A 24,558-nucleotide genomic window follows, 5' to 3' on the forward strand; every position below is an offset into this window, starting at 1 on the left:
GTATTGCGTAACCGGCCGTGCTAAGCGCCACGAGCGATTTTCGCTTCAGATTATGAAAACCAGGGAAGCAGCCTCTGAGCCCCGCTTTTATACGCTAAGCCACACCCCCTTGCGTGGGCTGTGACGCGTAGTGGGCACGAAGGCTCACTGGTAGGCTGCTGCAGTTGCCGCAAGGCAGCCAATGAGCACGCTAGACAGCCTGCTCTAGGTCTGCAGCTGCTGCACTGCGTTGACAATATATACAAAATTAAGGATAATTTTGGCTTCAATATCTCGAGCAAAGATGAACTTTACCCGTAGCGTAAGCTAAACTTACGCAATACTCGTTCCCTCTCTAGAGAGAACCGAGGTTACGTTAGGTAACCGAGTACGTTTTACTTACGTAGAAACCATGGAAAAATCCAAGACACTTTAATATATAATCCCCCAATTGCACAAACAAGGCTTAAGCATAGTACCAGACTAAAATTTTTGGATGTTTGAGCGGTTTTAACTTAATTTTACTGATTTTAACATCATGAAAAATGTCAGTGTCATTGTTTTCTCAAGATGCACACCTGCCATGTTTTTTAAATGGCACGTTTATAAAAGCTACTTAAATGTCCTAATTGAACTAAAGCCTAATCCTGGCTTAATCTAAACTTAATCTAAACCAAGCCTGAGTGTTTTATTAGACAGGTGAGCCACTGTTAGGATACCTTTATTGACTGAAAAGCTAATCATTTGTTAAATAGCTCAACACGGTTAGTCTTACTGTTTTCTCCTTTTCTTTGATTTACTGTGAGTAACATGTTAGTACCCAAAAAGTAAATCAGACAACACTATTTTGTCAAGTGGCTAACATAGGATAACGAGAAAGAGATTTATTTGTAGTAACAGTAATACAGCATTTTCTCCATCATACAATGTTTTGAAATGAATTGCATTTAGCAACTCAAGTCATCCAGCTTTGATTAATATATTTTAATATCAATCTAGCTTATTGCAGTGTGCAACAAGTGTCTCATACCAGCCACTGAGCTAACGCAGACGACACAAGACGACACATCCCATGATTCCACGCTTACTCACTGTGTCATCAAGCTACGCCTTTGTTATTGTTTTGAATAAGTCTCCAAACTTACATACTGTGCCTTTAATGCTTTGGCAACATTGTGCTATTCTACACAGTCATGTCAGTAAAGCTAATTTAATTAACTTGAATTAGAGAGAGAGAGAGAGAGAGAGAGAGAGAGAGAGAGAGAGAGAGAGAGAGAGAGAGAGAGAGAGAGAGAGAGAGAGAGAGAGAGAGAGAGATTGTTTCAACAACAAAACATCCGTAATCAAAAACACTTTGCCATAGGTGGAGATGCAAATGTTTAAATCTGTTCAATTGAGAGAGTTGAACACTCAATGCATGGTCACAACATGAGCCTTGTAAACTTTGAAGTAGCTTTAAAGTCTCATTATATTATATTTTTTAATGTATAATATAAGCTGGTTTGAAACTGAACAAGTCTGTTTGCATTCACATTCAAAACTATTTAAAATACCCACTGTGCTACTACAATAGTGATCATTCTCACCATTAATTTAGGCTCAAATCTGTGGCATGTTTAGGTTTCAGTGCTACATATCATTCTAGATAACTGTGAAATATATAGTATGTAAGTGGTTATATAAAACAAGTCTTGATTTTAGTCAATGTATATTTTCCACTAGCAATCCTTTAGACACATTGATTTTAAAGTCATCCCAATGATGGCGTCAAAAGCCAATGATAATTAATTGGGGGGAGGGGGGATTGTACAGCCATCCAGAGTTTAGGAGGAAGAAGACTCTTATTAATGCCTTTAATGTATATTGGACTTTGAGGGGCAACCTGCAGTTTCCCATATAAAGTTTTAAGAATGTCCTAGTGGATCCCTAGCTGCCTAGGTATCAAGCACCATTTGATATTTCAACACCAATATATGGTTGTATGAAACGTACAAAAGTGCATGCGGCAGCAAGCAATTGATTTTTTTTATATAATTAACAAAAACAAATAATTTAAAAAGCTGCAATCTTGGGATAAGTGTAGAAAATGTGGTCATATACAACATAAAATAATACAACAAATATCCAATTCTGATTCAGTGGTTATGTCTACTATAACAAATCAAATAACACCAGCTTTCTTTCAAAAAGTCATTTTCTCCACGTGACAAGATTATGTCACTTGTTTTGTAAAAGTGCATATCGATGCATGTTGGTGCAGGTTAAAGGTGTTTTTAAATAGTGTCACTTTTCATATCATACTTTGTTACGGGCTACCAGACAAATAAGACTGTAATCATGAGAATAACAATGCATTGGAAATACATTTTCATTTATCACAAAGCACTTAACACAAACTTGTTAAAACATATCTGTGAAACATTATGCTATTGGCAAGCATGTCTGGATCTACAAAGAGAACCTTGTGCTTCAAAAATATGAATTCAAACGATATAACAAAATATATTTTTTCTTTACTTAAATATTAAAAACTAAAATATTAAAAACATGCCACATCACCAGAAACAACAAAAACACAGTTAAAGAGTCAGCTAAAAGCTCTGTGAGCTAAAGTGTTGTAAAGAAACACTATATAACTTCCAACCTTTTCCACAACCAAGTTGACCTTTGAGGTTTCATAAAATGCAAGAAATAAAATCTGAAATCAGAAATCTGCAAACTGTTTACTGAAACATTAATCCCCTCAAAAGTAATACAATTCTATATAGCTACAGAATTATCTGGATTATGGTCTACTAGGCACACCTCTTTGAATGCACCTCTTCCACTATATTATAACAGGAGAAGGGCAGTTTGGTAAAAAAATAAGGAAAATTATGTTTTGTTTGGCTAATATTAGATGGTTAAACTTAGTATACATCTATGCATCTTTAGACATGAATGCAAGACATTTTTTAAGTATTAGAATAAAGCATGAACTCCCAGGCCTACCCTATCAAGGCCTATACAAAGTGATGGAACAGGCCCTTATTTCTTAGTCAAGAAAGGCAGTAATTTGACCAGAACACTAAATTATCATTGAATCGTAAAAGCTGAGAACTGTCATATAAGATAGAGGGCCTCAGTAAAAAGCTCACTTGTATGAGTAGAAGCCTTTGTGATCATCTCACACTTCAAGTGTTGAGCTCAGGACTCTTATCTACTGTTCAGCTTCCCTTGGCTTGGAGGCGAACTGGCCCCACAGGGCCAAGCCCATAACCCAGCCCTGTATCAGTTAAAAAAAGAAAACCCAATGCTGTCCCTATGCCATTTTGAATCAATCACATCTCAAAAAGCCTACTTCCTAGATTACAAAAACATTCCACTTAGTAAAAGCTTTAATACTAACAGATCAGGGACTATTTTTTATGATACTCATAAAACTGTTCCTTAGTTTGTGGATCCTATAGATTCGGAGTGAAAAGTGATATAGCCTGACGATGCAGATTGTGAACTTATAAAACTATTTGAGCTTTCTTTGCTTTCACCTTTAGAAAGGTGTTTCTGTTCCACCCAAGCAGATGCATCTACCTGTCCTGTCCTAATACTTGAAGAAGACTGATCCCCTGTCCGTCCACCCTGGGCCAACAGAACCAGCTCTGATGCATGCTTGGCATCACGCCTATGCTCAAGGCATCCCTTAATGCTCGAGGCTTCGCCGGCTGCACCCCTGCCGTCGCTACCGTTCTTTGCCTTTCTCGGTGTATCATGAGGGATCTCAGTTAATGTGGCTCCTTTGCCATGGCCAGAGCAGCGTCTCAACGCTTGAGGCTCGCGCTCAAAGTGCGTGAGCGGAAAATGCGGCAACAAGACAATGTGCTGCTCGAACGTCTGCGGGACCAGAGAGATCACAGAGGCTTGGTGAGGGCTCCTCATTGGACTAGCTAGTGGTGTCTCGTCGATGAAATTAATCACTTCATCGCGGCTAAAGCACTTGAAATCGTCCTCATAACGCTCGACTCGTGGAATCTGCTTGAGTGAATGCATGTCCTCTGATCGCCTCCTTTTGCGGTGAGGGTGGCTCTCCTCGTGGTAGGATGCCGGGCTGCTCCGACGTCTCTCGTGGCGTGGCAAGCTGTACTGCGGGATGCCAATGATGTCCTCTGTGGAGCCCCAGCGATGCAGGTAAGACGGGATCTGACCGGTGGTCCACATGTCGGTTTCGTCGTGGGAGTATCTTCTTGTAGGGGGCACCTGGAGTAACACACAGACGAATGAAGCAGTATATTTCTAAAAGCACAATTCTACACATCTCTGCTTCCGGCTCAATCTAAAGACACAAAACATGTTCTCAATGCTTCTTGCATATCTTATTGTGGCGAGCAGGACGAGGTCGAGGGACGTGAGAGAATGGCGCGAGGCCGGTGGCGTGATTAGTAATGAACGACACCTGTGAGACGCACCAGTGTATTTGTTTATTTATTATTAAAATTGTTGAACGTTCGCCGGTTCCAGCCTCCTTCTTCCCACAACATCTAACCTCGTTACACTGGTCCCGAATCCCGGGAAGAAGGAGGCGGGAAGAAGGACCAGCGAACATTCAACAATTTTAATAATAAATAAACAAATACAAAACGGAAGTAAAAGACAGCAGCCCCTCACGTCCGACTGCTGCCACATATAATAAAACAAAACACAACATAAAGTCAGGCCTGTTCATCTCTCCATCTTCACAGGCGTCGCTCCTCCTACATGCTTCCGCTCCTCCGTGAGAGATACGAGACCAGTGCATCTCACAGGTGTCGTTCATCATTAATCACACCACCGGCCTCACGCCGTTCTCTCACATCCCTCGACCTCGTCCTGCTCGCCACACTTATAAAGTAATAATCAATGGAATTTTGTGAACTACATATAATAGCAACACAGGCCTGCTTTCACTTTAAAGTACTAATATTCATAGATTTTTACCTTTTAATAGGGACGTCCTTTAAAAATGTTTTGAGTACAAAATGAAGTAAATATTATTTTTTGTTTATAATCACTCATTCTTCAAATAGATACTCACATTCCACATTGTTCTGAGAACTACACAGGAAAGACATAAAATTAGTTTTTAGTATTCGAAAGAACTTTTAGTACACTATCCAAAGCATACAGCACAAGCCTAGCATGAAAGCAACTGTATTGGTTAATGAAGGAATGAGACGGCAGATTACAAAGAAGTCCTATGGATTATGAGGTCTTTACTACACTCTGGCCAGAAGAGGGAAGCAAAGCATCAAAGCAATGCCATTTAGTCTGTTCGTTTAAAAAAAAAAAGATTTTGTAATAGCTCAGCGAGTAGATTTATTTAAAAACCAATGCTAATGATCTTAACTGTTTAAATATATTATCAACTAATGCACAGCCTTAATTATGTCTTATATTATGATACAGGACCAGCTATTATGAACACTTCAACATTTTTACATTTAGGCATTTTACATTTTTAAACCTTGATACTCCGCTGATTAAAATGATTTGTCTATTTTGTAAAGCTTGTCATTTTGCTTTAAATATACTGCCCACTAATAAAACATCACTTTGTCTTATATAAAGATAAAGATGGAATTACCTCACAATTCTTTGACAGTGTTAAATATTATTGTCTGGAAGCATTTATTGTTATAAGCCTAAATTGCTTGACAGCAAAAACAACAGCAGCTTGTACTTCCCAAATTATGACATTCTGATACTTGATGATGATGATACAAAACACTGGTGAAATTGAAGAAGAACATTGATTCTCTAGTCTAATAGAACCAATAATGTTCTAACGTTTGCACATGATTTTGAGTTCTTTATCAATAAGCATCAGTGTTTTTTGCTGAACGTCTTTGGAGCAATTCTAACACACACAATGTTTTATAAACTTTGAAGAGAACTTCAAAAGTTGATTCGTGCAATGTATATAGCAATAAAATCAGCAATGAAAAGCAGTCAAGCACTGCACATTGTCTAACAGAGCTTTGGGTAGTGTTTGGCGTACACATTTATGGCATATTCTCCACATTTAACCTCCAAAGTCCAATTTTTCATTCCAGTCAGGTATATTTTTAATAATTGGTTAATTATTTATACAAAGAGAAAAAATTATAATATGTGAAACTGATAATCCAGGCCAATGAAAGTTACATGTGGAGTTTACATGTGAGGGTTTATGGGCAGTATGTGAAGTAATCATTTAAATGTAAAAAGGTTAAAAGTTTGAAGTGAAGCATTGCACACCTCTAAAACATACTGGCAGTCTATAATATGAGTCTATAAGCCTTAATAGTAGTATTTCCTTGTAGAAGTGGTTCAATCATGACGGGTCTAGTCATAGTGGGTCATAATATTTATAGTATGGGATTTTTACAACATGACACATGATTAGTCCCGTTTCAAATTCAGACTAGTATTTGAATTGAGTTTTTTTACTCATTTATATTTGCAATGACTTCAAGCTTTTAACTTTAAAGTATAAACTGAAAAGGCATCAGTGGCAGTAATCACATGAGCCCTGCAACAGTAGGCCTAAATCAAAAATACCAAGATACCACTGGGTGAAGAAAACAAAAGTGTTTGTTAGATCATATTTTCCAAACAGTTCTCACACAAAACAAGTCTACAATTTCAAATCTTGACGCTTGAAAAGTCTAATAGGTAAGACAACAGGAATATAAAATGATTCCAGTAAAAGAAGTTATATTATTGTATAATATAGTGACTATAAAGGTTTTGCAAATACTGAGGTGGAGGGCCATTGCAACATGCACATTTTTAATTAAAAATAAAGAAAAGATCAATTTGAAACAAAATCAATGGAAATATACCTGCAAATAGTGCATTTTATCTTCCTGAAGCTCCCTCAATGGATAACCCTGGGAGCCCCCCCTTTCTAAGGTTGAGAATTCGTATTTGGCAATACGGTCTACCGTCATGATATCACCAGCGGAGCTATAGTCAAATGGTCTGTCAAATATTAAGTCCGGATGAATGCCTCCATCCTGGCTGTTTTCTGCAAACGCAGAAAGCATATATATCAGGATTAAAAATCAGTGTGCTCAATATACACAGACAGACAGACAGACAGACAGACGAATAGTTAGGAAAAAAAATTCCCTTTTATAGATTTACGTGATCCGCATTAGAATTGGAGGTCGTAAAAATGCTTTATTCGAAATCATTAGCATCAACTAAACTGTCTTGTACTGAAAATCATGACTGACTGTTGCCATTTACCAATTAAAATTCCCTAAAATGTGTTTTGGTGCAAAATATTCTACAAACGATTTTTCTTTTCAGAACTTTAAAAGCAGTTGTAGAGCAATGTGAAATGCTGATCTTAAGGCAAAATGGGGGCACACAGCGGGATGATAGATGAGATCAGCTATTAGCACAGGCAGCGGAGCTTAGCATGCATTTGAGTGAGACACAAGTACAAGAAGCAACCCTTATACATACAACTGAGTTGTGTTACACAAGGTAAACCGTCTGAAAAGAAGCAGAGCACTTGTAAAATTAAGATCACACAATCCATTTCTTGCACATATTCCTTATGGCTGCAAACTTAGAAATGGTGCCAAATAGCAGGAAGGGTAATGAAATACAGCTAACAGCAGAGTCAGACACTTGACACCTACATTCAGCAATACATAATGACAGCTTCAATTTACTAATAGTTTGTGATTAAGCATATTAATGATATAATTATCATGTGACCTCTAGCTATTTTTGGTGGGAATCCAGATAAAATCTTCTTTTTACATTTTTGCATTTGTTTTTACGTTTTACATTTTTACAAGGTAACCATAGTTGCAAACAAAATACAATTTAGAATTTTCTTGGGTACAGAAAACTGCGTGTAGTAAATTAATATAGGGTCTGAAAAGGTGTAAGAAGCTTCTTTCTGTCATTTTGTTTAATTAATCATTTTCTTTTTTTTTATGATAGTGGTGGCTAATACAAAGCTACACATTTTATTGTACACTGTAAGAAATGCCAGGACTTAACAGGATTAAACTGAACCTATTCATATTTAATTTTCTCTTACAAGGGAACTCGAGCTGCATCGAAAAGCTGCGAGAACGCCCCTGCGTGATTGCGTCGTGAAGCACGTATGGAATCAGTCCAATGGCGAGATGGAACGTCATAGGCGGGTGACGTCATCGACCAGGAAACTATAAAGCACCCCTAAATCACAACAGCGCTAGCTTCTGTACCTACAGCAAGAGCTCTGTGTGAATCATTGTCTGAAAAAGTGTTTTTGTCTGTCCTTAGTTGAAATTAGGCAGGAGTTTTATCATATATATACAGAACTGTGGAAACTGTGGGCTTGGCCTCTGAGGTGGCCCAGCTCATAAATTCAGATCTCTCAACCAAGGTTGTTGAGACCATCCTCCACTCCAGAGCTCCGTCCAAGAGGAAGTTATATGCCTTGAAGTGAAGGTTATTCACTTCATGGTGTTGAGAACACCAGTTGGACCCGGTTAACTGCCCGGTGGGTGCAGTGCTGGAGATCCTGCAGGAGCTCTTCTCTGCAGGGTTATCCCCCTCCACACTGAAGGTGTACGTGGCGGCACTAGCTGCTTACCACGTCCCTTTGAGTGGAGTTTCTCTGGGGAGACACCCATTGATAACACGTTTCCTTCGTGGCACTTTGAGGCTGAGGCCAGCACTCCGCACAAGGGTGCCGACATGGGACTTGGCCGTTGTATTAGAAGGCCTCTCCCTACCTCCGTTCGAGCCCATTGAAGAAGTTTCTGATAAATTCATTACTCTAAAAACTATCTTTCTTCTTGCTATTTCGTCTCTCAAAAGAATTGGAGACATTCAAGCACTCTCTGTTTCTCTCTCGTGCCTGGAATTCTCGCCTGGCATGGTAAAGGCCTTCCTCCATCCCAGGCCATGCAATGTTCCTAAGGTCCCTACTAATATTGCTAGACCAATAGTACTGCAGGCTTTCTGTCCTCCTCCTTTTCTGACGTCAGACCTAGAGGAACTAAATCTGCTCTGCCCGGTGATGGCCCTAGATGCTTATGTCCACAGAGCTGCCCTGTGGAGGAAATCTGAAAAGCTGTTTGTTTGTTTTGGGTCACCCAGGAAGGGGTGTCCTGCATCTAAGCAGAGGATGAGCAAGTGGGTGGTTGAGGCTATCTCACTTGATTACAAGTCGGATGGTCAGCCTTCACCTTTGGCTGTACGAGCTCACTTGACTAGGAGTATGGCTGCTTCTCAAGCTTTTTTGTCAGGAGTTTCCCTACATGATGTTTGTGATGCGGCAGGCTGGTCCTCACCGCACACATTCGTTAGGTTTTTTCCCGACCTCCACACTGATGTGTCGAAGTCGTGGAAAAGACCAGTTTCGTACCGTGTATATAGTCCCCAGCTATCTTCATATTCAAATATACATGGGTCCAAACAACACGGTTATCGGGCGATACCCAGGGCTGAAGAGACGCTTGCGAGCCATCTCTCCCCTGAGTCTGCATCTGCATTACCCCCCAATCCACTAAGAAATACATTGGCTTTGGTGGGTAAAGCTTACTTGGCGGCAGGTCAGGCAACTGCCTGCATACAATGTCCATTCTGCAGGCATACCAGACTTACTTACTAAAAGATACTGTGGAAACTGTGGGCTTGGCCTCTAAGGTGGCCCAGCTCATAAATTCAGGTCTCTCAACCGAGGTTGTTGAGACCATCATCCACTCCAGAGCTCCGTCCACGAGGAAGTTATATGCCTTGAAGTGAAGGTTATTCACTTCATGGTGTTGAGAACACCAGTTGGACCCGGTTAACTGTCCGTTGTGTGCAGTGCTGGAGTTCCTGCAGGAGCGCTTCTCCGCAGGGTTATCCCCCTCCACACTGAAGGTGTAGGTGGCGGCACTAGCTGCTTACCACGTCCCTTTGAGTGGAGTTTCTCTGGGGAGACACCCATTGATAACACGTCTCCTTCGTGGCACTTTGAGGCTGACATGGGACTTGGCTGTTGTATTAGAAGGCCTCTCCCTACCTTCGTTCGAGCCCATTGAAGAAGTTTCTGAGAAATTCATTACTCTAAAAACTATCTTTCTTCTTGCTATTTCGTCTCTCAAAAGAATTGGAGACATTCAAGCACTCTCTGTTTCTCCCTCGTGCCTGGAATTCTCGTCTGGCATGGTAAAGGCCTTCCTCCATCCTAGGCCACGCTATGTTCCTAAGGTCCCTACTCCTCTGTCCTCCTCCTTTTCTGACGTCAGACCTAGAGGAACTAAATCTGCTCTGCCCGGTGAGGGCCCTAGATGCTTATTTCCACAGAGCTGCCCTGTGGAGGAAATCTGAAAAGCTGTTTGTTTGTTTGTTTTGGGTCACCCAGGAAGGGGTGTCCTGCATCTAAGCAGAGGATGAGCAAGTGGGTGGTTGAGGCTATCTCACTTGCTTACGAGTCGGATGGTCAGCCTTCACCTTTGGCTGTACGAGCTAACTTGACTAGGAGTATGGCTGCTTCTCAAGCTTTATTGTCAGGAGTTTCCCTACATGATGTTTGTGATGCGGCAGGTTGGTCCTCACCGCACACATTCGTTAGGTTATATGATCTTGACTTCAGCTCCACTCCAGGGGCGCAGGTGCGTTCGTCCGAATGTGCGCTTTGACTTCACACGGACGGACATTTTGCTCTTATGGCGACGTGGGTATTAGCGTTCCCGCAGCTTGAGTTCCCTTGAAAGGGAAAGTCTCAGTTATGTAACCTGAAGAGGGAACGAGACGCTACGTCGCCCTGCTATACTCCCGGCATGCCCATGATCAACTTGCTTCAGCCTATCAGAAGCTAGCGCTGTTGTGATTCAGGGGTGCTTATAGTTTCCTGGTCGATGACGTTCCATCTCGCCATTGGACTGATTCCATACATGCTTCATGAGGCAATCACGCAGGGGCGACCCCGCACCGTTTCGACTCAGCGTCTCATTCCCTCTTCAGGGAACTAGGGTTACATACGTAACCAAGACGTTCTCATCTAGCCAAGTCAGAAGAGTTAAAAAAAGGTAAAAGATAAGCTCTGAACATTACAAACCAAACCAAAAGAAACTGCTAAAAATAGTCAACCAAAAATAAGTTCAGCAGCACAGATAAAAACAAGAATCAAAAGTTCCATCCCAAATAATGCACTATGCACTTATACACTATGTACTTAAGCACTATGTACTCAACCGTGTAGTGAATTAATTTTATAAGGTTATTTTGTCAATCAACATCGAAGTCTGATAGCACCTCCCTCTCTGCTACGTAATTAAAGGTGCAACATTTAAGTGCATGAAGTGTTCAACATTCCACACTTAGTTTTTTTAAGTGCATCATCTGAGTATTTAAAGTTAACTTTTTCTATTTTCAATGTGAACACACTATTCACACTATTTATATAACAAAATGTCATAGATTAGTGCATAAATACGTGAATTGGGACACACCTAGAAAAAACCTAGAAGTACAATTGTAAAAATGTGGGTAATAAAGTACTGTAGATTTTACAAGAAATTTCTGAGAGTGCAGTTAGATACAAGTCCTACTGTGAAATTACTATGAAAGTAATGCAATTATTATTAACCTGGAATATACTCTAATTTCACTCTTAAATCTTTGACAGTGTAATAACAATGCCTGTAGTCCTAAGCTTGTCACTACACCTGTAGTGTTTTGGCCAGTGGTACTGCAGGGGCAGTAAGTAGTGACATTATGCAAAAAAAGGTTGTAGCGTGGGTGAAATAATTGCATTGTCATTTTGGTCAGTCTTGCTTGCTCTTCTCTAAATTTCCCTTTATTTTTTCCCTTTCTGTGCTCCATTCCAATTCCCATTCGAAGCGGAACACATCACTGAGTCTTGGATTGATGCAATGGGGAATGCCATCAGCGTGACCGGGGTCTGAAACACATATGAACACATGCCAATTTTTCATTGGCTGATGACAGTCCGTGACATCATTAGTGGAGCACCCGGAAGTATAAGAGACACACGTCATAAATTTTTTTGTCTTCAGGAGTTTGTGTGAATAGTGTGTGATTATCAGGGCCGGCGCTCCACACACGCACATCACGCGCTGCGCGTAGGGCACCAAGTGCTTGGGGGGGCACCAAAAAATCTGGGTCGTGAAAAATCATCACAATAGGCTACTAGTATAAATAACAAATAAAATATGTCTAAAGCATGTTAATATACAAAAGCAATACAAAAGTAATATAGGCCTAGACCAAATTAGTCGAGAAAAAGGTGAATCTCCTCTGCCAGTCTCCCTCTGGTGCCCCCCCTTCCCGCGAGTATCATCCCGCTGTATCCCGCGCTGTATCCCGCGGATGATACAACTTGCAGGTAGACAATGTTTTAAATAAAAATGTTAGTTTTGTAGCGCGGGCGCCCTTGCATCGTGAATGCATGTCCAGGGGGGCGTCGCTAGTAGTGCAAATGATCCGGTGCTTTTTTAGCCCTGCATGTTGAATCTTTTATTTTAACGGGGGTCCGGGGGGTTCTCGAATTTTGAAACTTGGGCTGTTTAAGATGCAGTTAGTTTGTTTGAGAAGAAGAGGAAGACCGCTTAGATACTTTTTTTCGTTGTTGTTCTATGCGGATAATTTTCAAGAGGTTCATAGGCCAAGGCCCAAGGGCGACATCTGTTGGTAAAACTGCAATTAGAAAAAAAACCCCACAATCTCAGTGTTTGTATATTTTCATATTCACAGAGTTGTCAAATTATTAGGGCTGGGAAAAGATTAATCGCATCCAAAATAAAAGTTTGTGTCTACATGATATATGTGTGTGTACTGTGTATAATTATTTTGTATATATAAATACACACACATATGCATGTATATATTTAAGAAATATTTGCATGTATATACTGTATATAATTATATATAATTCATATTATATATAAATTTAAATATTTTATATATAAATAACAAATATTTCTTAAATACATACATGCAAATGTGTATTTATATATATACAAAATAATTATGCACAGTACACACATTTATCATTCATGTTCAAAATCTGTGTTTTTAGTAATTGTGGTGGTTTTTGGTATTTATAATTTTAACCTTTATATTAGTTATTTCTTTTCATATTTGGTGCCATTGTTAATGTAAAATTATTTATTTGCAGCAGTTATTTTGGAAGTAAAGAGAACCTAACTAAGAAATTCTGAATGCTTGTTATTCCTTGGGTGAGTGGGTGGTTGGGAGTGGGGGGGGCACCACCAAGCATTTGTGCTTAGGGCACCCAAATGGCTAGCGCCGGCCCTGGTGATTATGCAGATTATGGAAAATACTAGCAAACGTTTAAGGAAGTGTGTGCCTCTGTGTCTCAGGTTTTTGACACCTGAAGACACACACAACCTGTGCATTCTGTGCTTGGTTGAGGAGCATGTGCGTTCAGTGCTCAAGGGCTCTGAATGCGCCTATTGTGAGAAGTTCACAATGTGGAAGCTCCGCTCATGCTTGGCCTTATTCTCAAGGGATGTAGGACAAAGGTTTGCACCTCGTGGCTCAGGCCCCCCTGTAGCCGAGGCACAATGGTGGCTCAAGTTGTGGAGATCGCAGGTTGAGCTCGCAGAGGAATTCAAGAAATGCAGGTAATCGTTCCTCAGTTGTGGGCTTGAGCAATCTGTTGGATCAGGGTGAGCTGTCTTTAGCATCATCTGATCCAGCAGATAGCATTTTGCTGGCACCATCCTGCCAGGAGGAGCCGGATGTGGTTGAAGAGGGCGAAGATAGCATTTGTACCAAGTGTGCCACACACATCCTGAAAAGAGAATCCAAAACATTTGGTGACTTGCTGCAGTATAGGTCATAAACCCCAGCATGGATATTTGAGGATGACACCTGTTGAAGAGATGCTTGCGAGCATTGAAGGCTCCTGCCCTCTTTGAAGGTTCCTGCCCTGCCATCTAACACCATATCTACACCGGAAGCGAGCGGAGCTATGTGACGCGACAAAAGACAATATAACTCATTATAATCAGTGATGTGGTCTACACTGGATATGGCACTGTGCGACGTGACGAATCCACGACAGTAAACATATGCCTCGTTCTATTTATGACATACTCCAAGCACTTGCAATACTTCCCATAGGAAGGAGAAATTGATTTGCAATGGTCACTTTGTCTTGTCCAATGTAGACAGCTTCTAACTGTTGTGGTTGCTACGCGTCAACCGTCGCGTCCAGTGTAGACATGGTGTAAGCCACTACAGACCACCTCACGCTTGAATGGCAGGGCGTATGTGGCAGCAGGTCAGGTCGAAGGGGCCATTTACACTACGGTTGTGTTACAGGCCTACCAGGCGGATCTGCTGAGAAATCTGTATCAGGGCAGGGGTGGTCTCCTGAAGCAGTCGATGAGCTGCGCCACACCATGGACTTAGCCCTCCGAGCCACTAAACAAACAGCCGTTGCTATTGGTCATGGCATGGCAGCAATGGTGGTGATGGAGAGGCACTTGTGGTTAAACCTTCCATCAAGGAGAAAGGAAATAATTTCTCGCCCTCTTGAGCTTTTAGGCACATCTGTAGAGATGGTGGTTGGAAAGTTTAGAGAGGTATTTAGGAAGTATCCTGCACCGATCGAGGTCTCTGCCTAAAGCCTCAGGGGGTCCTGGCCCATCACAGTCTGAGGACTGGAGGCAGGGCCAGAGGTAGAGCTTGGCCACTCATACTCCTCCTCCCTTGATGCTAGGAGGAAGAGACAAGACTTGAGGAAGGTGATCAAAAGAAAGCGGTTCGGTAAGAAAGACAGGACCACAGAGGAGGAGTAACATCCCTCCTCCTCCTCCTCCCTGTTCCTCTCCCTAACCCTAATCTTAGGCTCCCTTTGATAGCTGCTTAGTCTCCTCTGAGCTAGATATCTCTATCTCCCTCTACTCTACCTCTACTCAAACTACTGCTGTGTTTGTAAGTATGGGTGAATATTCCTTGGAGGGTGGGTGTAGTTAGATACCTCTAGTTGACCTCATTAGAAGCTGGGGGGCGTCCCTCCTTGTTATTAGTCACTTACTATGGCTAGCGCTAGTAATGAAAAAGAAACTCGGTGTTGGCTATGACAGTTCCTAGAAGGGTAGGTTCCGAGCTGCCTCCTACAAGTAATCTGGGTTTTTAAGCATGGTTTAACTCCACTGTGGGTCCTGTGGGTTGAGTCTTGCTGGTACAAAGCTGAGGCTCCCTTATGGAGGAGTAGAAACAGGGCCTAAAATTAACAATCGGCAAATGCAAGTAAAAATTGGTGTAAGCGAGCATGTGAAACGGTGTCAATCGCCAGATGGCGGGTAACATTTTTATGAATTCTAACAATGCAATGTTGTGGGAACATGAACGTGAACACATGTTAACGTATGGGAATACTGAATTAAGTTATGTTTAACATCTTATTGCAATTGAACAGACAAATTTATACAAAATTATATCAAAAAATGCCCGTCTCTGGTAATCAAAGTCGGTTATGTCTTAAGGGAACGTAAACAATCGAGAAAGATAATGCATGTGTATCATTATATTGGATCCGTGCATTCGGTCTTAAAGTGACAGCAGCCTAAAAAATCCTAATACAGAGTAGGTCTTCAAGTAAGGGTCTCTTCCTTGTCCCTTCTAAAGTCCAGTGGTCCATGTTAAGAACCTAACAAGTAGAGGTAGTTTGCCTAAAATTGGCAGTCCTCCTTGTTATTTTGCACTTCTGTATTAGAGTGATAGAGAAGTCTGGTTGGATTCTGGGTCAAATTCAAGCAGGGAGGGAGCACTCTCCCCCGGTGTTTTATAGGCTAAGTAAGTAGAGCTGGAGCTCCCCTGCGGGTCCCTGAGAGGGTGGAGTTTGACTGCAGGAGTATTAGGCAACTATATTTGCCATTCTTGTTTCAACCTTTCGCATGAAATCTAAAGGGTTGCATCCCTCTTGGAAGTAGTGGTACCATCCAGGTTGTAGTTTAAATATTCTCCCTTTGATGAATACTCCCTGAAAGGCTGTGGCAAGCGAATGAGGCTGTCATAGCTAAGCCGTTCATTCCTTAGAGCTCTGTTCTTGGGGCTAAAAATGGCCTGCAAGGGAGGGAGGAAGGTCGTAAAGGCCAGGACTTCCTTTGTTATAAGAACATTGAAGCCAGTATATTTTATTGGGAGAGGATGACTTAGGGAGTGCTTCCATGTGAGTCTTTGAAGGGTTGTGCCCTGGGTTGACGATCTGACTCTGGTTAAAAAAAAAATCTGTTGAGTCAACTTATGCTATCCCCACTATGGTTGTACATATCACCTAGAGAGGCAGGCATTCCCTCAGCAAGGCAGAGTGTGTATTTGTTCCCAGTAGTGCCATTCCAAGACACAGTGTTGAGTTCCACTTCGAAAGTGAACGTCTCAGGTTACGACTGTAACCATGGTTCCCTGAGAAGGGGAATGAGACACTGCATCTCGTTGTCATGCCTCTGGCCTGCCTGCACGTCTCCTTCAGACTAAGAAGTTGATGATGTGGGTTATGTGGGTTATCTTATACTTCCGGGCACTCAGCTAATGACGTCACAGACTGTCAATCCAAGACGCAGTCTCTTATTCCCCTTCTCAGGGAACCATGGGTACAGTCGTGAGACATTTTTTCTTTTCATCTTTCTGGATTTATGTCATTTAAAGTGCCCCTATTATGCTACTTTAAAGGTTCCTAATTTTGTTTTGGAGGCCTCCTACATCAGGTTTACATACATCAAAGGTAAAAAATGCTTTAATTTTCTCATAATATACATTTCACATCACCACATTTTTCAATTATTCTCAAAGGACTCGTCCGAAGATTCAGTTTCTCTAAATCCCTCCTTTACACGAGTCTACTCTGCTCTGATTGGCCAGATGGCCCACTCTGTTGTATTTGGTCAGAAACGACACTACCCATTAACATAAGTGAATTTCAGCTCCGGAGGCTTCCTAAAGCTCAGCGATTGTACAGACTGTAAAGACAGTAACGATGGCGTTGATTTTACCATATCAATTTGAATGCAAGTCCGATGATGAACCATTGGAAGAACTAGTTATTCAACCCAAACCTCCATCACAAGGACGACTTGAGCAGGACGTTTCTCAGTGATGCGCTATTCAATTTGACGGTATTCCAGTTATAGATTTATTTTTAAGTTTATGTTAGCTAAAACGTATGTTTTACGTATGTCTAATGAGAGATTAAAACAACAATTTAAAATAATAGCCATCCATCTCAAAATGTAGGTCACATGATAAATCCAATGACTGTAATCATTGTAGTAATGTAGTAATGTAGTAATTGTAGTAGAATTTTTTTTTTTTTCAAACATAGCAGTAATGAATGTGAAATTAATTAATCAATTAATAAGTTAATTGATAATTAATTCGAAAGACAAAAAAATTATAAAAAAATATAATTTGAAGGATAAAACTCTTTACTTCCTTTCTCCACCCCCACTCTAACATCAGAGACTGTGTTTGAATACCACTGAATAAATTACAATTATACTACCGGTACACATACTACTTGAAAGAAATTTTGTATTCCTTCCTTCAATTTTCACCTGATTTATACAAGCAGAGCTCATTTGCTTTTCCCCCACAATCCAACGTCTGTAATTTTTTCGTTTTAGCATTTCAAGAATCCAAGAGTAAAGTTATATGACAAGTATGTAATTCTAGAATTTACAAGTATGTATTGTTGCATAGTACTGTGTATTGTCTGTCTCTATACTATACCAGTGTTTATTTTTTGGAATAGTCAATGTAAGAAGTACAATATTATGTTATTTTGAATAAACCATTGTTTTTTCCTTGGAAAATGCTAAAAGAAGCTCAGTGGCCCTTACCTTCATCCACTTCATCGTTGGACATGATGGCAACACATTTCTCCCAGACCATCTTGACGTCTGCCCTGTAGCGGTCACAAGCCCACAGGAACATGGGAAGGAGAATTGATTGTGCTATGGAGCACCATAGTACACATAAGACCATCCAGTTGTAAGAGCGGTCAAATTTCAGGCTGGCAAAGCTCACCACCTACAATGAAGCACTGCAATTATTTATATGGTAAAAAGCAAAGAAAAATGGGATACAGACACATACAGTTCACATTATGCATCATTTAACTCTGGCAGTGATACACATCACGGTCCCACTTTATATTAGGTGTCTTTAACTACTATGTACAAACCATAGACTGTAAAAAAAATATGGACGTAGTGTCCATGACATCGGACACTACATTTCTGAAGAGATTGTGTCAACTAGCCTCTCCCCTGTGAAGGTCTCATCGACACGACAGCCATCGGCACTGATCCTCAACAAACCCGTCTCCATACCGGCATGACTCAGATCTTCAACCAGATGGAACTGGATAATATTCTGATTGTTCCAAACCACTCTGACTTCTGACCTATAATGCTGCCTGAATCATAATCATACACTGTTCGTTCATTGGCCAGAGGAGAACTGGCCCCCCGACTGACCCCGGATTCTCTCAAGGTTTTTTTCTCCATTCTGCCACCTGATGGAGTTTTGGTTCCTTGCCACTGTCGCCTTTTTCCACCTTTGTTGCCATTGGCTTGGCTTGCTTAGTTGGGGACATTAAATTTAATATTCAACAATAATATTGATCTGCCTGCATTGACACTATTGTACAAGAACTGAACTGAGCTGTGCGATGACATCACGGTTTACTCCAGAGCGGATATATATATATATATATATATATATATATATATATATATATATATATATATATATATATATATATATAAATGAACTAAATTAATAACTTTTTTAAAAAACAAAAATGAAACATCACTGAACTTACTTAAAGGGATACTCCACTTTTTTTGGAAATAGGCTCATTTTACAACTCCCTGATGTAGTGACTCTTCTGATGTACAGTGACTCTTCTGATGTAATTACAGAAGAGTCAAGTTTTAAATAGGAAAAATATCGAAGCACTTTGGTCATTTTTTAATGAGAAATGCTAATGGTCTTGTCCACTTCAATTATGTATGCTAAGCTATGCTAAAAGTGGTACCGCCAGAACCGGAGATCGGCTGAATGGATTCAAAAACGGTAAAACACAACAGTTTAACTCTGGGGGAGTTGTAAATTGAGCCTATTTCCAAAAAAAGTGGAGTATCCCTTTAAGCTGGACTGTGATGCTATTTTCTTCTGCAAACAAACTTTTTTGCATTATTTCCTGTTATCTCTGTAAAGCTGCTTTGAAATAATCTGTATTGTAAAAAGCGCTATATAAATTAATGTGACTTGACTTGACTGAAAAGCATTTTTGAAGCCCAAAGTGGGCGAGTCATTCTCGGATAACCAAAAATGGCGGGATCAGCTGAGGTGACGTGACGGCTAATAGACAGCAGACAAACGGCTAATAGTGACAGCAGCGGCAATCCTGTCCTGGCCTCTCACTTAAGTGGCCACGCCCTTAATTATGCAGAACTATAAGGCTTAATAATATTTAAACGGATAAGTTATTAAAACAATTCACCCCCCTCACAGTTGTCATGAAGGGCAAAAATAGCTACAGAGACCAAAACCACTTTTTGTACCAGGCTGTATTTTTTATGCTGTAAAGTTCTACGAGATTGACTCTCTTTTAGCGGCCAGTCAATTAATTAGGGGCCAAGCACCGAAGGTGCGGAGGCACCTATTGTATCTGTTCCGGTTCTTATTATTCTTCCGTTTCCGTTTCTTCTTCTTCCGACTGGGCGTCTATGGCAGCCCATAGAACCGTTTGCGGGAAAGTTGTTTTGGTTTGACATTCTGATAGAGGACAGTCCCAACATTAAATACACCAATTTTGGTGTGTCTAACTCATTGCCTCTAGCGCCACCACCTGTCCAAAGTTTCACTCATATTATGCTAATAACTTTTGGACGTAAGGCCTATCAACAAAAATCTTTTTTCCTCTGATTCCTGAGCTCATGACGATTTGATTGCATCCTATGACGTCATTTTCCGTCATAAAAATATGGCCGCCATTTTAAATTGTCCAAAAAAACTACTTTTTCGAACTCCTCCTAGACGGTTTGTCCGATTTTCACCAAAATTGAACCAGATCATCTACAGGTAGCGCTGACAAAAAGTTATGGAATTCAAGTTGATTCGTCAAACCGTTCTTGAAAACCGCGCAAACTAATTTTACGTAGCACTTGCGAAAACAGACGTAAGGCTGTATCTCCGCAACGCTTAATCGTATTCAGACCAATCTTGGTAGATGTCATCACAAGCATGACCTGAGGCTACATGCTGCGTTTCGGCGCAGCGCCACCTACTGGTCCGGAGATATGAAAAATGGCTATTTTTGCTCATAACTTCTCAACGGTTTGTCCAAAAATAAAAAAAAATGGTCTCGTTAGATTCAGGGCGTCGTGCCGAGGCGACTGATATCAAAATTTCCCAGATCGGCCATTTTGGCTGTCGGCCATTTTGAATTATGTGCTAAAATGCTGTATTTTTTGAACACATGAACGAATTGTTACGAAACTCGGTATGGGTCATCAGTACGATGCCTTGAAGGAGCCTCAGAAGTTTCAAAACAGCGCCACCTAGTGGTAAAATTTATTTTTCAAATGCTTATAACTCTGGGTATGGTTGACTTATTTTCACGAAAGTCTTCTCGTTGAGTTCTTGATTCCTTGCTGAGTCCACAGATACCAAACATGCTAGGTTTCGACTTACGGTTCGTTTAGTGTTGTGATTTAGCACTTAAAAAACATTTGCCAATATCTTCAAAACCGTTAGTCCGATCAAGACGAAACCACCGTCAGAAGTTTGAAAACATAGGTCGCTGGCTATATTCTAATGCCCAAATGCCCAAATATTGATAGTAAGGGGTAGTAAAATTCAATCAAAGTCACGTGTCAGTCATTTTTTACGTGTTTTTTCAAATTTATGTCTATAACTCCGAAGCAAATTGAGATATTTTCACCAAATTTGGCACACACATGTATGAGCTCATTCTGAGGACACATAAAAAAAATTGTGGGATTTTGCCTCTTAGTGGCGCTATAATAGAACAAAACATGAAATTCCCATTGACTTCAATACAGTTTTGTGATGTAAAATGCTATACTTAACAAATGCATTGCTGTAACATTATGAAACTCAGAATTTGCCACCAACACCATCCCCTGAAGGTACTCAAAAGATTTCGAGTTAGCGCCACCTGTTGGTCAAAAGTTAAATTAAATTTCCAAAAATGCTAATAACTTTTGAATAAATATGCCTGTTGTAATGGCACTGGTCTTAATAGATTCCTTGGGTCATGCCGAGAACATAGATACCAAGTTTGACGTATTTGGACGATTTTCCTGTCCGCCATCTTGATTTTTCTTGAATACCTACTTTTTCAAACTCCTCCTAGATCGTTTGTCCGATTTTCACCAAATTCGAATCGTATCATCTCCAGACCGTGTTAAATAAAAGTTATGGATTTCGTGTTGATAGACGAAACCGTTTTCTTATACTGCAGCAGCATATTTGAGGCATGTGGCCAAAAGGACTATTCAGGCTTTATATCTGCAATGCCTCGACATATTGACACCAAACTTTGTATGTGTCATTGTCACCTCACTCTGACCACACCACATCAATTTCGTAACTGCGCCAGCTACTGGTCGAAAGGGATAATCCATTAAATCATACTTTTAGTTAATGTATATGATTTTTCAGCCATTTTACCAAAATTCTCTTAAAATGTCTTTAATTGCTCCTTGCTGCAGTTGATCTGCCACTCCCACCCATGATGGTATCTGTTGCCGCTTCTTGCTCTTGGCCCCGGTAATGGCTGCTTGCAGCTAAATTTGTAGTTTAAGTCACTTCCGTGTTGGATTCAATTAATTACAGATGCAATTAAATGCAGGTATTTTTAAATATATTACAAGTACAATGTAAAGGTGAAGGTTGCCGCTTGGTACTAACATTTAAATGAATCATTTGACACAATGCACTTATTGTGTACATACATTTTTTTGCAGTGTACTTGTAATGTATTTGAAAAATACCTGCATTTAATTACATCTGTAATTAATTTCTGTTATCACATCTATAATTACACTGTTGACCCTTCCCTTACACCTTAACCCTACTCATACCCCCAAACCTGTTCCTAACATTACCTGTATACCACATCAATAGCAGCAAAAGTGTTTTACAAGACAACATGGACAGTTACATTTTAGGACTAGATGGTAATAACCCTTGCTATTATTGCAAAGCTTAATTTGGGTTCATCAGTTGGGCACCCTCTTTCCTTAATGATATATGACCACGACACCTCCAGAGGGCTCATTGGCGACATCTGGCATCCCAGGTGCGCCCAAGGAGGTAATCCATCAGTCGGAAACTGAAGCTTCCCTTGGGGGCCGCCGTTGTAGCAGACCATCACCTGCTTATAGCATCCCCTTGACTCCCATTCATTTTGGCGTCACTTTGACAGCGAATAACTTTACATCTGAGGCGTCCAAAGACTCCATTTTTCCATTATTTATTTAAAAAGAAACACGACAATGTATAAAAGGCTCCATTACTTTGTATCTTACGTTATGGCCCAGTAGAAGCCGTTTTTTGTAAAAATAGGCTAACGATTGCGTCATAACCATGCGACTCTCTATCGCACAGTAGATAAATTACCATATAGACCGGAGGAGAACCTCGCAGGCAATCGGGGGGACGTGGAGGCATAACGTCCAATAAAGTCAAGGTAGAAGCCCATAGAGAGTCATAAAGCTGATCCTGCTGCTAGCTCATGGACAGCTCCTACTCGCGCTCTCAGTCTCTGCAAGATTCAGAAGGGAATGATTCAGATTTCTCTTGGCACAGCTATTAGAAGACTTACAACTGTCAGACAGGTTGCTCAAGTCACATCTACGTTGTCAAGCTCAGTTTGAGCATGCGCAGTACGCTCAGCCATCAGGAAGTGAGTGCTTCTAATTGACTCCACTTTTCTCCGTTGAAGTCTATGGTGTCGCTGTGTCCATTTCTTTTACGGTCTATGGGTGCGCCCCCCTTTGCTTTTACCCCCACTCTGTGCCTCTGCTGTTACGGGGCCCAACCAATGTTCTTCCTTTTAATCCAGAACCATCGACTCGCTTATTCAGCAGCACTTGAGAGGGCCTTGTCAGCTTTCTGATGGGCTTGGCCTCAGATTCCTCAGTCCTTAAGAATTTTGATGACAGATCTACCGACAAAGCCTCGACAGCCAAATTCGACTGGGCAAAACATTGCTTTCCAGCCACATTTTTTCACGTCGCCTGCTTGCTCAGCATACTTTGGGCTCTTATGTTTATAGGCCTCCTCTACAGCATCCTCCCAGGGCACAGTATGATATACAGAGTGTGAGGTGAGGAGGACCAAAGCACAAGTTCTGGTTTAAAATTGGTAGCTACAATTTTGGGTGGGAAGCAAAACCTCTGATTCAGGTCAGCTAAAAGCTTCCAATCCTGAGCTCCAACCAACTGGCCAGGATCTGGGGTTTTCACCTTGACCTCACTTGTCGCTTCCCCCACAAACTCCTTTACTGGAGCATGAAGACATAACGGAGGATGTAATGCATTGGTCCGTTGGTCGGGAGGTAATGGTGGTCCGTCTGGAGTCCAATGACACTGCAAGATACTTCAGTAACTGGTTGTGCCTTCATGTGAGCCAACCAAGATGTGCTTCAGGTTTTCTAGAGATGAGCAGAAGGGGCACATAGGATCTTCTTCGTATCATTGGTGGCTCCTAATGGGAAGCTTATTTGAGATGCTTCTATGCTCCACAGCTCCTCCCAAGAGAAATGTCAGCTCTCAAATCCCTACCATCTCATCCACTGCCCTTGCTTTGCTTTGAGAGGTAGATTTGCTTGAGATTGGTAGATCTCGTGGTTAAGGAGGTGCCCCGGCAAGAGCAAGCAACAAGTTTTTGACACTGAGATAGAGTTGCCATGTGCCAAAATGGTCTACTATCTCCAAGGCCACCACTCCCTTGCTGCACATGTCGAATGATGGCTTAAGGGCTGACTTAGCCTGCATGGATCAAGGGATTCCATCAGTTTAATTTCCAGTCTTACTTGGGAGCATTTATACACCGGAAGATCCAAAATTCCATTTTCATACAGGCCTATGTTGCTCATGCACCTAGGGAGGCCTAGCCATTTTTTGACAAATGAGCTGATCACCCTTTGCAGTTTTTCAACTTTTGAGACTGGGACCTCGTAGAGTCTTGTCAATTATCTCAAGGCCACTAAGGGTGTGCCGCCTGAGCTTGTCCACTTGTTCTGTGTCCTTGAGAGTCGCATCATACCAGCAAAGCAGGCTCTAAACCATCTGGGGTCGAAAAACGCATCTACTTTTATTTGTGCCGTCTCAGTCTCTGTGAAGTTCTTTCTGAAACGTGTTTAAAAAATTAGCTCAAACTCAGCAAATACTTTCCACACAGACTGGGATAAGAATCCACTTCAGATCCCAAATGGAATTTAACCATTTGGGATCTGAAGTGGATTCTTATCACCGAATGAGGCAGACAATATAATATTTTGAAGTATTCTATACTGTAATTAATACTATGTCGATTAGCATTGCATTGTAA

The 24,558-nt window shown here is 41.0% G+C and overlaps 1 protein-coding gene across 3 annotated transcripts in view; it reads right to left on the reverse strand.

Annotated features, from left to right (window-relative positions):
* Positions 1-3,227: 3,227 nt before the first annotated feature.
* Positions 3,228-24,558, reverse strand: part of LOC130082015 (probable G-protein coupled receptor 153) — a 156,727-nt gene continuing 135,396 nt past the window's right edge. The window contains exons 4-7 of one of the 3 annotated variants that reach the window (XM_056246758.1): positions 17,808-17,997; positions 7,447-7,476; positions 5,027-5,046; positions 3,228-4,212 (exon numbers count right to left, since the gene is read on the reverse strand). In XM_056246758.1, coding sequence (XP_056102733.1) covers positions 3,409-4,212; positions 5,027-5,046; positions 7,447-7,476; positions 17,808-17,997 — 1,044 coding nt within the window. In that variant the 3' untranslated portion in view covers positions 3,228-3,408. Of the gene's footprint in view, positions 4,213-5,026; positions 5,047-6,815; positions 7,001-7,446; positions 7,477-17,807; positions 17,998-24,558 lie in introns of all 3 variants that reach the window. The other 2 variants (XM_056246759.1, XM_056246757.1) reach the window with 2 other exon arrangements.

This window comes from Rhinichthys klamathensis, unplaced genomic scaffold (genome assembly GCF_029890125.1).
Source record: "Rhinichthys klamathensis goyatoka isolate OS25496 unplaced genomic scaffold, OSU_Roscu_1.1 h1tg000040l_1, whole genome shotgun sequence".
In the NCBI taxonomy this organism is placed as follows: Eukaryota; Metazoa; Chordata; class Actinopteri; order Cypriniformes; family Leuciscidae; genus Rhinichthys; species Rhinichthys klamathensis.